Source organism: Tympanuchus pallidicinctus, unplaced genomic scaffold, assembly GCF_026119805.1.
Source record: "Tympanuchus pallidicinctus isolate F22 unplaced genomic scaffold, pur_lepc_1.0 scaffold3, whole genome shotgun sequence".
Lineage (NCBI taxonomy): Eukaryota > Metazoa > Chordata > Aves > Galliformes > Phasianidae > Tympanuchus > Tympanuchus pallidicinctus.
In genome coordinates, this window is record NW_026294747.1 from 79,666,124 (window position 1) to 79,679,723 (window position 13,600).

The 13,600-nt window shown below is 38.7% G+C and overlaps 1 protein-coding gene across 8 annotated transcripts in view; it reads right to left on the reverse strand.

Moving 5' to 3' along the window:
* Positions 1-11,497: 11,497 nt before the first annotated feature.
* Positions 11,498-13,600, reverse strand: part of STEAP4 (STEAP4 metalloreductase) — a 28,804-nt gene continuing 26,701 nt past the window's right edge. For all 8 annotated transcript variants that reach the window (XM_052692523.1, XM_052692522.1, XM_052692528.1 and 5 more), the window contains one exon: positions 11,498-12,610. In XM_052692523.1, coding sequence (XP_052548483.1) covers positions 12,341-12,610 — 270 coding nt within the window. In that variant the 3' untranslated portion in view covers positions 11,498-12,340. The remainder of the gene's footprint in view (positions 12,611-13,600) is intronic.

A 13,600-nucleotide genomic window follows, 5' to 3' on the forward strand; every position in this document is an offset into this window, starting at 1 on the left:
TTCACCATACACAAATGTAAGCTCAGCCAAAGAAACGGAACCCTCCTGGGCTGGTAGCTTTCTACTTGGGTCTCAATGCTGATCCACAGTATTCCTCGGTAGTTTTTCTGAGCCATTCTTAGTGCCAATCTCTCTATGTATATTACCTAACAGTGGTTTAGGAGTTTATATGTAGGCTGATATGTTTATTTCTGGAGGAAAAAAAACGAACACACACACACACACAAAAACAAAACAAAAAAAAACTTACACAGTTTTATGTATATTTTTTAAAAAGCTGATCTGGCCAATACCCAAATATTTGAGTATGACAATTTTAAATAACTAGTTGGGTTAAGCAGCATGATTTCTAAAATTAGTTGTAGCTTTTGAGATTTTACCTTTATGAAAAACGTTTTGATGTCCACAGAAAATGGGAGAGTCCACCACTTAAAAAAAAAATTGTTTTGTATCTTTTAGATAAACTATATCACAGGGAACTTTTGTCCTCTGGAAGTAAGAACATGTGATAAATAACATTATAAATATTATATAAAAACACATCAGTATTTGATACATTGAGCTTGAGGACTTGGTACTATGAGTATCAGGACAGCTGATACCATACAGAATATTCTTGAATTTGTCAGGTGTCTTTCACACTTTTCTTCCTTGTCATATTGATACTTCTTTCTTGTCCAGTTCTTCTGTAGCTGAGTCCTTTTATACTTTGTTAATATACACATTAGAGATGATTGTTTCTTTTCCTTTTACGTGCTAGATGCACAGAAGTAAAATGATTTGAATTTCCAGGGAAATAAAATAATCGTGCCTCATCTTAAAAATAATCTTCTGATCTTGTTTGAAAGTATGCTTGGGACTTAAGAGACAGCAAAGAGAGTGGCTTGTCTTCCCAAAGTTTGGGCTTCTTTCATGAAAAACCTTCAAGACTTTGTATCTTATTTGCTTTTTTTTGACAGCTGTCTATCGTCATTAATAACAATCCATATCTTTATACAATCTACCTGATCCAGGAACCTTTACAGATGCTCTTTTGTATTTGTGTTGTGCATCGATGTGTGACAGCCAGGAATGAATTGGCCTTGACCCATCCAAGAGCACTGCTTGCCAAGTTTGCAGCAAAGCTTTCTGATTCCTTTCTATTTTCTCTAAGTAAAAGAGCAATCAGTTGATGGCAGCGGACACTAAAAAAAAAGACTCTTTGAAGTTTACAGCTACTCTCAGATGTAGCAATCCAGTCTGGGCAGTCTTTATAGATGGGCTGCCATGGCTGGCTAAAGCTCTGTTGATGTCAGCAGAGCTGTTGCTAACCACAATCATCTCCACACTCCTCTAGATTAGGCTATTTGTCGAACTCTGTAAGGATGTCCCCTCTTCTCTGTCTACTTCTATCCACAAGGTTTGTGTCTGTGCTCATTTCTTTCTCTCCTTTTTTCTCACCAACTTTTATAATAGCTAGTACCCAGTATGGCTTTTTGAGGATTTAGCTTAATATAAACACCTCTAAATCTAACAAGGCAAAGCATTGTCAGCCCTTCACATATAAGCTTGATTCAATCAAAATGAATGTCTTCACCATGAGCTGCAGTGGAAGAAAATGGAAAAATTGAATAGTGGGGAAAAAAAACCCTAAAAGCTATGGTCTAATAAAAACAAAAAATATTCAGGGCAGAGCCAATGCCATAGTAGTTCTGACATGTAGGATGGTTACAGGACAGCTTGTGACCATCACTACCTTGAGTTTATGGGGCCCCAGTTGTTCCCTTGAAGAGGGCAATGTGAATTATCTCTGCAGAGTCCTGTGTTGCTCGGGAACTTGTGAGGATTCAAAGTTTGAAGCAGTAACAGTCTTGTGAAGCTCTGTTGGGAACCTGCTTGGGAGAGTATGTCAGAATAACTGACTTCACGCTTGTAGAAATGCCCAAGGTGTTTCTAGCTGAGAAGTACATAAGTCTGCTTCCTCTGGAGGTTTGCGCTCCTTAAGAAGTGAGCAGGGAGAGAGGGAAGAAGTATGAGTTAAGTGCTTTATTTAATCTCTCAAGGATTCTATCAATAAAACCATTCAGAGAGCAATTCTCTGTAAATTCTGCCTTCTGTCTCTCTGGAATAAAACATAGGGGCATGTTAAGGGGCATCTTTGTCCTGGGTGAAATATGTGGTTTTAAAAATTGTCTTCGATATAGATATACAGTAAGTATGAGTACTCCGTACTCAGAGGAAACTGATCTTCTTCTGATGCAGAAAGGAGAGCTCAGGATGTCAACAGTGGTCTGATGCCTCTGATTTTGTCTTGCTTCGAATATGTCTTACCTCTTTACTTCCTTGTAAACAGAAATATCAAGATGTTTTAAGCCCCCTGGCTATTTCTACTTATTTAATTTGTAAATTCTTTGGGTAGAACTTCCAAAGCTCGACTAATTGCAGCATGAATATTCAGTAGAAGTAATCTTATGTAAGCATTTATTGCATCCAATGTTTGGATTTAAGGTACATTTACACTATGTTAGTGTGATGCTCAGCACTTGCATTGCGATCCCTGTAGTTTGCTTCTTCTGCCACAGATAGGAGATTAAATTCAATTTGTTTTTTTTTTCTTACGATGTATTTATTAAAAACTAAACATCTCTACTTCAGAAGTTGTCACTGTGTTTTCTGCTGGAAAATATTTTTACTGTTTTTCCTGACACATTTCTGACAGAAACAGTGTTTGGACTGATCACTGGAACTTCTTTCCAGATAGCTAAAGGGAAAATCCCTGACTCTATTATTTACTCATACTCTGTGCTTGTGCCAGAGTGACCTACTTAAGAAACTCTTCCTTTTTTTTTTTTTTTTTTTTTTTTCCTTCTCATAACTGTGTAGAAAAGGAAACAAGTGATGAAAGAGTGTGATCATTTTTTCATTTATCTGTTTTCAGGAACTCTCAGAAGAATAAACAAATGGTATGCAAGTAGTGCTGCCCATTTGCTCATTATGACATTTTAAAAAGAAACAAGCATTAGATGATGCAGTGAAATGTTTGTGGAAATGCTAAGTCACAGCTTGAACCAGCGATTGAGCACCTGGTGGGAAGGCAGGGCCAACCCAGGGGAGCTCAGGTTAGGGAAGGGTTGCAGCCAGGATCCACCCCTTCCCAGACCTCATTTAAGTTTTTGCAGTGGAGGTAAGGGTACCTTGCTGGAGATTTCTGCCTACAGGAGGCCTTCTGAGGGTAAGCAGGTTTTTGTGTGGTGGTGTTCTGTTGCGTTCTGTTGCGTTCTGTTCTTCTCTTCCTCCTCCTTTGTTTCAATGACTGTGGCTGCTGCATTTGGGCTCATCTGACTTTGCCATCCCGCTATAATGACTGTGTTTTCCATTACATTGTAGCATTACAATGGGGAATTGTATTTCATACAGTGCTGGTGCCCCCATGCTAAACTTAGTGATTTAGGCTTGACTAAAGCATCCACACCAGCGTTTGCTTTTTATCTAACATTTGCAAGAGACAGTGAATCCACTCATGCTAAAGAATACTTATCTGATAACATAAGGGTAATTATCCTCTCTGTTTCTTATTTTCAAGGCACAACCAGAAGGTTTTTAAATCTGAGTTCATAGGGTTTTAACTCCAAGACTTTTTTGTTGTGTCTTTCTCATGCTGGGATAATGATATTTGATACTGGTACTTTTTCTCTCTAACGGTCCTAATGCTTCTGCTAACCTGAACTTTTAAAGCTTATTAGTCTTTATGTTCTTTGGAAAGCAAAAAATAAAATCATAGTATTTTCTAGTGCAATAATTGGGTATAAGGAATATAATGAACCATGCATATTGTTAAGATACAAGCTGTGGCCTTATTGTTGATGATGTCAGAATTAAAACTAAATGCCACTAGGTTTGGAATGCCTCTTCAAATTTAGTTGCCTTATACTAAATTTTACCTCTTGAATTCCACTCATTGAGGTGTCCCCTTCACCTTCTTTTATAATTGTTGTTACCATAGATTGCATCCATAATCAAGCTTGGATACAGCTAAGAGCCATGGAAACATCATCTTGCATTACACCAAGTGCATCTGCAATCAACTGGTGGTCCCATTTATAAACTCTTCCCCTCTGAGGCAGTATATAGATAAGAGCCATTTTGAGATTAGATAAGATCATTGCTGAGATTGAGTGCTAGTAGAGAAGACTGCAGTGAATGTTACAATGTGTGTAAATCATTTGTGACTGCACTTAATTTACTTAGGAGTATTTCAGCATCTCTGCTAGTTAATACTCCCAGTCCTGTTCCTCTGATACTGGTCACATCTCTCCTTCTTTGTCTCAGGGAGGCAAAGGTTCACCCAAGTAATGCTGCTAATCAGACTGTGCAGTACAAGCTTAGGAAAGACAAGCAGGTTGGTTTGATTGCAGGGATAGTAGTTTACAGCAATTACTTATTTAAGAGACTGTGATAGATGAAATAATGCTCATTGTTGGCCTGTATTTCTGATTGCATACTGTCCAATTTCACTAATTTGTAGAGATGGGGTAGGAACAGGTAAACTGCTTTTTTTTTTTTCTTTTTTTTTCCCCCGCAGTGTTAGCAAAAGCTTCTTGTCCAGCTCAGCCAGTCTTCTTCCCTGCTGGCTCATCTTACAGCATAGGAGCACAGTCTGTTCCTGTGCTTTTATTATTTCCTTTTGAAGGAATGTCCAGCCTTTCTGGATCCCTTTGCCCTTCAGGACTAGCTCACAATTCTCAACCGTTGTTCTAAACTGTTAGAAAGAAATCCAGAGTAGCAGTTTGGCTGACCTCCCTTCTGACTCATTTGCAGCATCAAGCTCTACAGCACTGAAACACTCCCTAATACAGAGAGTCAGCCCACAGCCCCTCCTTCCTTGCCCATCCCTTCTAAAGAGCTTATAGCTCTCTATTTCAATACTCTAGTCATGTGAATGATCCCTCCATGTTTTGGTATTGGTGACTAATTCATAGTTCTGCTGCACAATGGCTTGTAGTTCTTCCTATTTGTTGCTCGTGCAGCATGCATTCGTGTAGATGGCTATTGGTCTCACCCCTAATCCTGGCATACTGCTGCTCCAGTGAGTCTGGTTTTATCACTTTCCCTCTTTAAACCTAGTTTAAAGCCTTCTTGATGAGCCATGCCAGCTCCCAGTCTAGGATTCTTTATCTTTTAGAGATAGAGCCTGAATAAACTATCCCACGATGGGGGAGTGTGGGAGGGAGGGCCAGGATGATTTCCTCTGATGGCATTAGCCTATTAGCCAGGTGTTAATCAGGTGGCTTCCCGCTTCTCTCAGCATTTTTCCCTCCTGCTGAAGTGATTGAGGGGAGAAAAACCTCCTGGGCTCTACTCCTTCAACTAGCTGCCCCAATGCTCTGTAGTCCCTTTTGATAGCCCTTGGATTTCTCACCATGACCTTATAGTTGCTGATCTGAACTACCAGAAGTGGGTAATAACCAGAGGGCTGTGGTAGATTTAAGAGCTTGCTGGTAATGATGCCCCTGACCTGGACCCCAGGGAGGCAGCATACTCCCCTGTGTGTAGAATCTGGTCAGCATATATGGCCCTCTGTTCCCTTAGAAGAAAGTTACCTATGATAAGCACCCTTCTTTTATTCTTGACAGTCTTGAGGCGTGGGGATAGCTGACTTACTGTAGTGGAGCCACATATTTCCCTATGTGTTTTTTGGAAATAAGTGCAGCAGCATCAAATGTCAGACACCAAACCTGGGAAGAATCAAACTAGCTTCTTTACTCTCAGCCTCTGGGTAGAATGCTTTAAACTGAGTTGTAGCTTTAAGCCAAGTCAAAGCTGCATAAGTGTGCTTGTGCTGTTGTCTGAAGCTTATGTGATGCTCCTTGTATGTTTCTCACACCTGCTGCTCTGTTAAACAATGCCAGAGTTGCATATGTTTGTATAGCTTGTGGGTTTTTTTTAGTAGAGATAAAAGAGACAAGCTACTTCCCACTTCACTGGCTACTGGATTATGAAATTTCATTGAATAATGACCTGGGAATGTTGTATTGCATCCACCCTTAACACTTTTTTTTGTTGAATGAATTCATTTCCCATGGACTGTAAACTTAAAGGATTTTTCCCACATTCTTACTTCCTTTTAGGTGTAGAGGAATCTGCTCCTTAGTCTTTAGTGTTGTTTTCAGTGTGAAACATTCCACAACACTGCAGACATTGAGTAACTTACCTTCTTGGTACCTCTTAACAAGATCACATTAGACTGTACCCCTGTACTCCCATCTCTGGTTCCCTGTGAATTGTTTGGACATGGTTCATGCTTGTTTCTAACATCCCCCTCTGTGAACAGTTCTCATTCAGTGGTTCTCTTGTGTTCAGGGTAACGGCATGCTATCGTTCCTTCACAATGGCCTTCCGCAGATCTGAATTCACTGGCACGATGGCTAGAGTGCACAGTTCATCAAATATCTTCTGCCCTCTTGCTTGTAAGGATATCAGGGGTAATATAACTTCTCCTCAGCAGTGATTGTTTGTTTGTTTTTTGTTCCTAAATAAACATAAAGCTGCAACTAATTCCTGAGAAACCAACTTATCTGATATTAGTTCTGCATCTGAATTTATCAGTAGAGGCTACAAGAAACAGCTCTGTGAGTAATCTGCAGCTGTTTTCATGGAGTTTATTAACAATTGTCTAATTGCCATTTATTGGCTTTTGTGAAATTATGTTCAAGCTTAGGTTATCCCTAGTGGCTGCTAATATTTGTAATTTGTTCATTGTTAGTTTTTTTTTTTTTTTTTTAAATCAAAATTCAGTAGTTAAGAACATGTTGAAACTTCGTCCTTATGAAGGCAATTAAGTACGCAGTTATACTTCCCCACATGATGTTGACCAAATATGATTTACATTCCTTCACTTTTATTTTTTTTCTTATACCTGAATTTTGTCTCAGGTAAAACATGTTTTACACATGCAGTGTTCTGGACACTTCAGGAAAGTTACAAATTGTGATGCCTGAATACTACTAAAATTCAGGCTATGGATGTTCATGTATAATCTATGTTGAAGTGAGGGTAATCAGCTGTCAAAATGATTTGCCAAAGGTTTTGGTGAATTTTATAATGTTTATATCAAGTTCAGTGGTTGTTTTAGGAATATCTTTAATTCAGGAGTTTTCAGCTGGTTTTAATGGATTACCTGCCAACATTCACAAATGGTAACTGGATAAAAATGTGTGCTGTCTGGAAGCTTAAACTTTGCAGGAATCTGCATTACTAATGGAAATTTTGTAGGCGTCTTTGAACTGAAAAATATGACAACTCCTGATAATCCAGAAAGGAATTAATTCAGACAGTGTCTATATCCTGTGTTCTGCAGGAAAAAAGGAATGGCTGATCACAAGGTTGCCTTCTGGCTCTCTATTATGTAAAGCTCCTTGTAATTAGAGAACTATCCTCAGCTTCAGGGAACCTTTGTCCAATTCCTTTCCTTGCCTTTGACTTCCCATGTGAATGTGTATGTCAGCAACAGAATTACAGAAACTTGTGAGGTGTCTGGGAAGACAGTTAAGTACGAATCTGAGGATCAGCTTCTCTGTAAAAGGCAGGGAAGTCTTGAGTTTGCTGAGAAACAAGAGTATTTGTGTTCAAAGAGAAGATGATAGAGGGTATTCAGTGGGGCTTCCAGTGGCGCTCAGGTATTCAGCACTGTCTTCAAAGACAGTGTATAGCTGCACAAGCACCTTGATCTTTCTCAGGATTTTGTGACTGGACAAGAAGTATCTCTCAGGCCTGGGCACAACTGAGATCACAACAACTTAAGGTACCCAACAACTCTAAGCAGACTTGATAGTAAAACAACACCAAAGCTTCTGTAGTGGGACTAAAGGTTTGACCTTTATTTAGACTTATCCAAGTATGGATGGGGTTTGTTTTTCAGTCTGTTTACGGATTGGGAAATAAAAGCTATCAGCAAAACAAATAAATTGTAATCCTGTACATCCAATCCTATATGTTTATTGTAATTCCTTCAGTTCTGCAGCCACGCTCTCCAATTGCCTCAGCCAGGGATAGGAATGCAAGGTTTGTTGTGTCCTTGTGCTTCTGCAGCTCTGGATCACTGATAGCCAATCAGGGAGGGAGACACTGCCATGTCCTCCCCTATCCCGCGAGCTGCTTTCTCGGGTTCTGCTCATCCTGTCCAGCTCTCACATGTTCCAAGAGTAATGTCAGGTTTCCTTCAGTTCAGATTTTAATGCCAAGTTAATGGTTTACTTTTTTTTTTTTTTTTTTTTTTTTTTAATGAGATGCTGTATTTGTTTAATTTTATAATTAAACAACTGAAGGAAAGCCAAAATGATGGCATCTCACATTGAAACAGAATAGCCCTGTGGGCTGTCTAGTAGTTGTATTTTGGCATCTGTCCTGGTGCTATTCCTCTGGGGAAACTGTTTGACAAACTTTATTCACTACTAAGCATTAGAAGCATTAGAAATCTGTGTTTGATGGGCATCTGGGTTTACTGCTACTGTTCAACAGTGAGTGCTATGGTGTGGCAGCTACTTTTGGGAAGATTGGTGTACAGGAAGAGTAAATAGGCTGATTTGTATCTTCCTGTACTGGGGGAAGAAGGTGATGAGGTGATGGTGAGATCCTGAAACTGAGTTGGACTCCATATCTGATTAAACTACCTGGTACCAGGCAATCAAAAATTAATGCTTTCTTGAAAATACTTCTCTTCCTCTGTGTCAGCACTTCGTTGTGGATAGTATGTCCTAAACATACTTGTTTTGGGACATTCTGTTTTGATTTGGGAGTATCGAATAGCTTGTCTTAAACTTTTCCTAGAAAAAATGTGAGCGTGTGTGAAGAGAAGTAGTGAAGAGACTGTGCTTGAATGAATCAAGAATTATGAGCCAGTGTGGATATGGAAACCAAAGCAGATATAAGACTAAAGCATGTGTCTGAAAACTCATGAGTAAAAAATTGCTAATTCTATTTTGCTGCATTTGGAGAAATCAGCCAATTCTCTGGGCTCTGTGCGAGTTCTCTCAAGCTTCTTCAGTGTATGTTTTTGTGGCACTGATGTTCCTTATAAGAAATCAATGTCAAGGGGGTCATCTTATTAGTGAGAGCTAATACTTCAGTTCTGAATTCCTATATTCCAGAATGGCAGCAATAAGAGATGTCTTGTTTTTCTTTTCCTATCACAATGACATCTAAACAATCTTGAGAAATGTCAGCTTCATCCAGAGAGCCAACCATTCAGGTTAACATCAAGAAGTAGAGATATAAATGGAGATCTATGGCAGAAGAATGTATAATGCAGAAGAAAAGAGAAGTTTGTGTATGAAAGAAAAGCTTCCACAGTGTGTGGAAGAGAAGCCATATGTAATCTATTACTAAATAATAAACACTGAAGACTTAATAAATGGATAATTGTAGTATGGGAAAGCAGCACAGCATAGGTTACATGGTTCCTGTTGGCATTCATACTTTTCACCAGCTCCTGATTTGGAGTGGACCAAAAAGGCTCACTAGCCTTTGAGACAAGATGATCTTCTAAAATTCTGTGTGTGATAGAAGGTAATGAGCCAAGCTCCCCAAACCTGACATGCAGGAATAAAGTGGCTTTCTGAACAATCAAATCTTGAATCTTGAGTAAGAGGTAATTTAGATAAGGTAGCACAGGCTGAAGGAAGATCGTGCTGTGGAGCAAAAATAGATTGCAGACCACAGGATTCATGGTGTGGTGCAATGGAACTAATGGGAAGTGGTTGGATCCTGGTGGTTCAATATCTGTGTTGTCAGCTATGTCCCTTGGGGCTACTGCGTATCTGACATCACATTACTTCAGGGCTAAGTAAATCTGATTAATTAGTGAAAAGATGGTATTTTAATAAGTGCATTTGGGAGTTTGAAATGGATATTGAAATCAGGAAGTTAGATTAGAAGAATTATATGTTATATAGAGGTCTAAAAGTCATGCAATACCTGTGCATTCTGCATAAAAATAAAACTTTCTTGTGCAATGAAATCCAAATGTAGCTATCAGGAGCATATCCATATGACTTCTTGCTTAAAAAGCAAGAAGTTCTTACAAGTGTGTTACGTATTTACGTGCAAAGGCTCTTTTTTGTGTATGGAATGCTTATAGAAAATATATTTTCCAAAGTGTATTTCATAACCCTTCTAATGTCCCTTCTAACCAGGCTTTGTTGGTATGTTAAAAATATATATATGCATAAAGAATTCAGCCTAAAAAATGTATACAGAGTATAAACATTTTTCATAATATTGGTTATTGTTTTCAAAATACTGGGCTAGAATAACAAGTGCTGGTGTAGATCTGATTTATTACTATTTATTGAAATCAACAAAGAGCCCTCTGCTACCTTCAAATGAGAGAGCTTTGGATGAGATCCTGAGAGCTGTTTCATGCACCTATGCAAACAAATAGCACTGTCTGCTTGGTTTGTACACAACAGGTATTGGCATTTTATTCTTGGAGAAAACAGCAAATTGTACCTTTTTGCTTGACATTTTCAGTAAGCTTGGTCCTATCTGTTAGCCATATAAGACAACCTGCTCCTTGAAGAATTCTGTCTTTCTTGCATGAGCTGCAGCCCTGTGCCTGGAAGCTGGAATTTGGTAGTGAATGAGTGTACAGATTGTACTGTCAGGCCACCTTGCACTGGTTTTCAGTGGGAGTAAAGCAGACCTGACTCAGCCTCCTAATGCAGGGCACTCAGAAATACAAAGAATGATATTCTTTGATAGAGAAGATGACAGAGCATTGGCAATGCTCGTGTTTCATGAAGCATGACTTTTCGTTGTGTTACTTGCCATGACTGTTGCAAATTAAATTCCAAACCACAAGCTCAGCTGTGGGAGAGAAAAGGGCGGTGTTTTTTTTTTTGTTTTTTGTTTTTTGTTTTTTTAAGATCAGTATCTGCATAGGCAGAAACCCTAAGTCCTGTAACAGGTAATCATAAAAGTAAACTATGGATCTTGAAGCAGTTACTGTTCTTAATATGAGTCTGGAGTATGTCACTGGAAGTAGAATATAGCTCCCAGTGTAAGTCTAGGTATTCAGGCTGCTACTATGTATTTTATTTTTTGTCTTGCTTTCTCATCTACTCGCACACAATCACTGTCTTTTTTTTGTTTTTTGTTTTTTGTTTTTTGTTTTTTGTTTTTTGTTTTTTGTTTTTTGTTTTTTTTTTAAATTTCTCTCTCTGTTTCTGCCTCTGTCTTCTCTTTCTGAGGGAGTTTAAGGTGGTGTTATAGGTATCCCTGTATTTAGGCCCTTTGAGCCCATGACTGTTCTGCACTCCTGTTCAGTAACTAAGCAAATACCTATATATGTAAGCATCCAAGGAGCAAAAATGGGAGAAAGTAAGCCCTAGCAGCTATCTGAAGACAGGATCCCATTTTATTTTTTTCCCCCCAAGGCCTTACAATGCTAACGTGCAACTAAGCATACCAGCAGCTGCATTATAGCAAAAGATGTTCTAGGAACAATAACAGAATGCACAACTATAAAGAATTTTCTTTATTGAGATTAGGATATATGCATTTTCATAGAATATTTATAACATTGCATCCAAAGCATTTCAGAAAAATCAACAATCTATTTTTTTTTTTATATATAATTATGACATGCAGTATAAACTCCTAATAAAATGATGTTTTTCCATCAGCTCCTTTGCTTACAGCTCACTGATTACACAAAAATTCACCAACAACTGTGTGCATGTGCTCACCAGCCTAAGCTTCTCTGCAAGTACATCTCATGTCTTTTTGACAGTTTGGTCTCCTCCATCCCCTTGCCATCCGAGTTTCTGCAGTATAGCAAGGGTTCAGCAATCCTCAGCAGATACACTTTGAACATTAGAGTGCCTGTACACAAACCAAGGAAATCTTATTTAACTATTTCTAAGGCATGAATATAGACCTCTTTGACCAGATGTTAATGGAGGACAAACTAGTGTTGGAAAGATGAGAGCTTTGCCTCAGCTAATGCCTGTCCAGATCTGAGCCCCACTGGGCAGGACAGTGAAGAGGAGCAGACACCATCTAATATGAGAGGTTGGCCATCACTAGAGATTTTGAGTGACTGATACAATGAACACTTCTCTCATACTCCTGTCAGGAATGGAGGGTGAATAGGGGGAGAAAAAGGAAAAGGCCTGTGTGAAAGCATGTCTGGTGTGCAGGATCTCAGGAGGCTCGTTTGATTTAAAGTTTGTCACTGAAATTGCTTTATTTCATTCTGAGCCTGCCCAGGCTTCTCACTTTTTCTCTCTCCAGGTAAAGGAGGATAGGGACTTCATTTTGCCTTCAATTTTTTGTTTCTTTTTAACAATACAGGTTAGTCTAATTACACAGCAGACTTGTTGATAATGTAGCTTGACTGTTCTGAGTACTGGGGATTCCTCTCCCAGCCCTGTCGAATTCGTGTTAATTGCTTGTCTAGACAAGGAAGTATGAGCACAAATTTGACAACCAGTACAGCGCATGGAATAATGAGAGAGAGCATATAGGCTTCTGGAAGATACCATCTGTATGCTGATGGATTTAGGAACCACTTTCCACCACAGACCAGTGTGTGTGCGGTGCATAAAATCAATGTCAGATATCCCAGTTTGGACTAGAGGAGAACAAAGAAGAGAAAGAAGTAGAGGTTAGAATACTAAATTGAACCAGAACAACTGGAAATTACAGTGCACAGCAGACTTCAGGGAATGCGTGCCAAGTTTGGGACTAAATGGGTCTACTGAAATGAAAAAAGATTTATTTTTTTAATAAAAATTCAAATGGATCTCCAGGATGTGATTTTTTATTTTATTTTATTTTTTTTTTCCTCCTCCCCCACCATGAACCTTGATAACTTTTTCCACACGTTGCCTAATGTTGCCATATTTGTAAAAACACAGAGAAAAGGCTGCAGTTCATTTGAGAGGTCCAAGCCTTTCATATGCTTTAGTGATAATCCACCCAGAACTACACTGTGCAAGTCTTCACCTAAGTAAAACGTTAACTCATAGTAGTTTCCCTTGCTAGCCCTCTTCCTGCAGAGGCACTGCAGCACCAAACTTCTTTCTGATGTGGGGTCAAGATGATGGTGTTAACAGAGGTAGCTTTATTAAAGGCACAGCAACTGTTAGAGCCTGCAGGAACTGGAGGCTCTCTTTAGATGCTTGATGTTGAAAGGACTGGAGTGATAAAGTCAGTTTTCAAAATTGTGTTAACTGAATTATCTTGTGAACCAACAAAATCAGCCCAATAAATGGCTAAAGTATTTTGTGACTGTGAAATTTGGCAGTCATTAACTCCACAGTGTCATTTTTCCATTTGTCAGTTAGCAGTTTAGATCTTCCCAATTTTATGTTTTTGGTGTAATAACACCAGTTGTTCCATAGGTAGACATCAGGGGAGTTGTGTTTTTTATATGTGGGTTGTATAGCCATGTAGATAAACAAATATATATTAATCAGGTGATGGTGAATAATACAGATATGGCATGTAGAGTTAGAATGGAGGAAAGACACTGCTAAATAGTTCTGTGGTCACAGTTCATTTAAAAAAAAAAAAAAAAAAAAAAAAAAAAAAAAGGAAAGTTTCCAACTGAGAAGAAAAA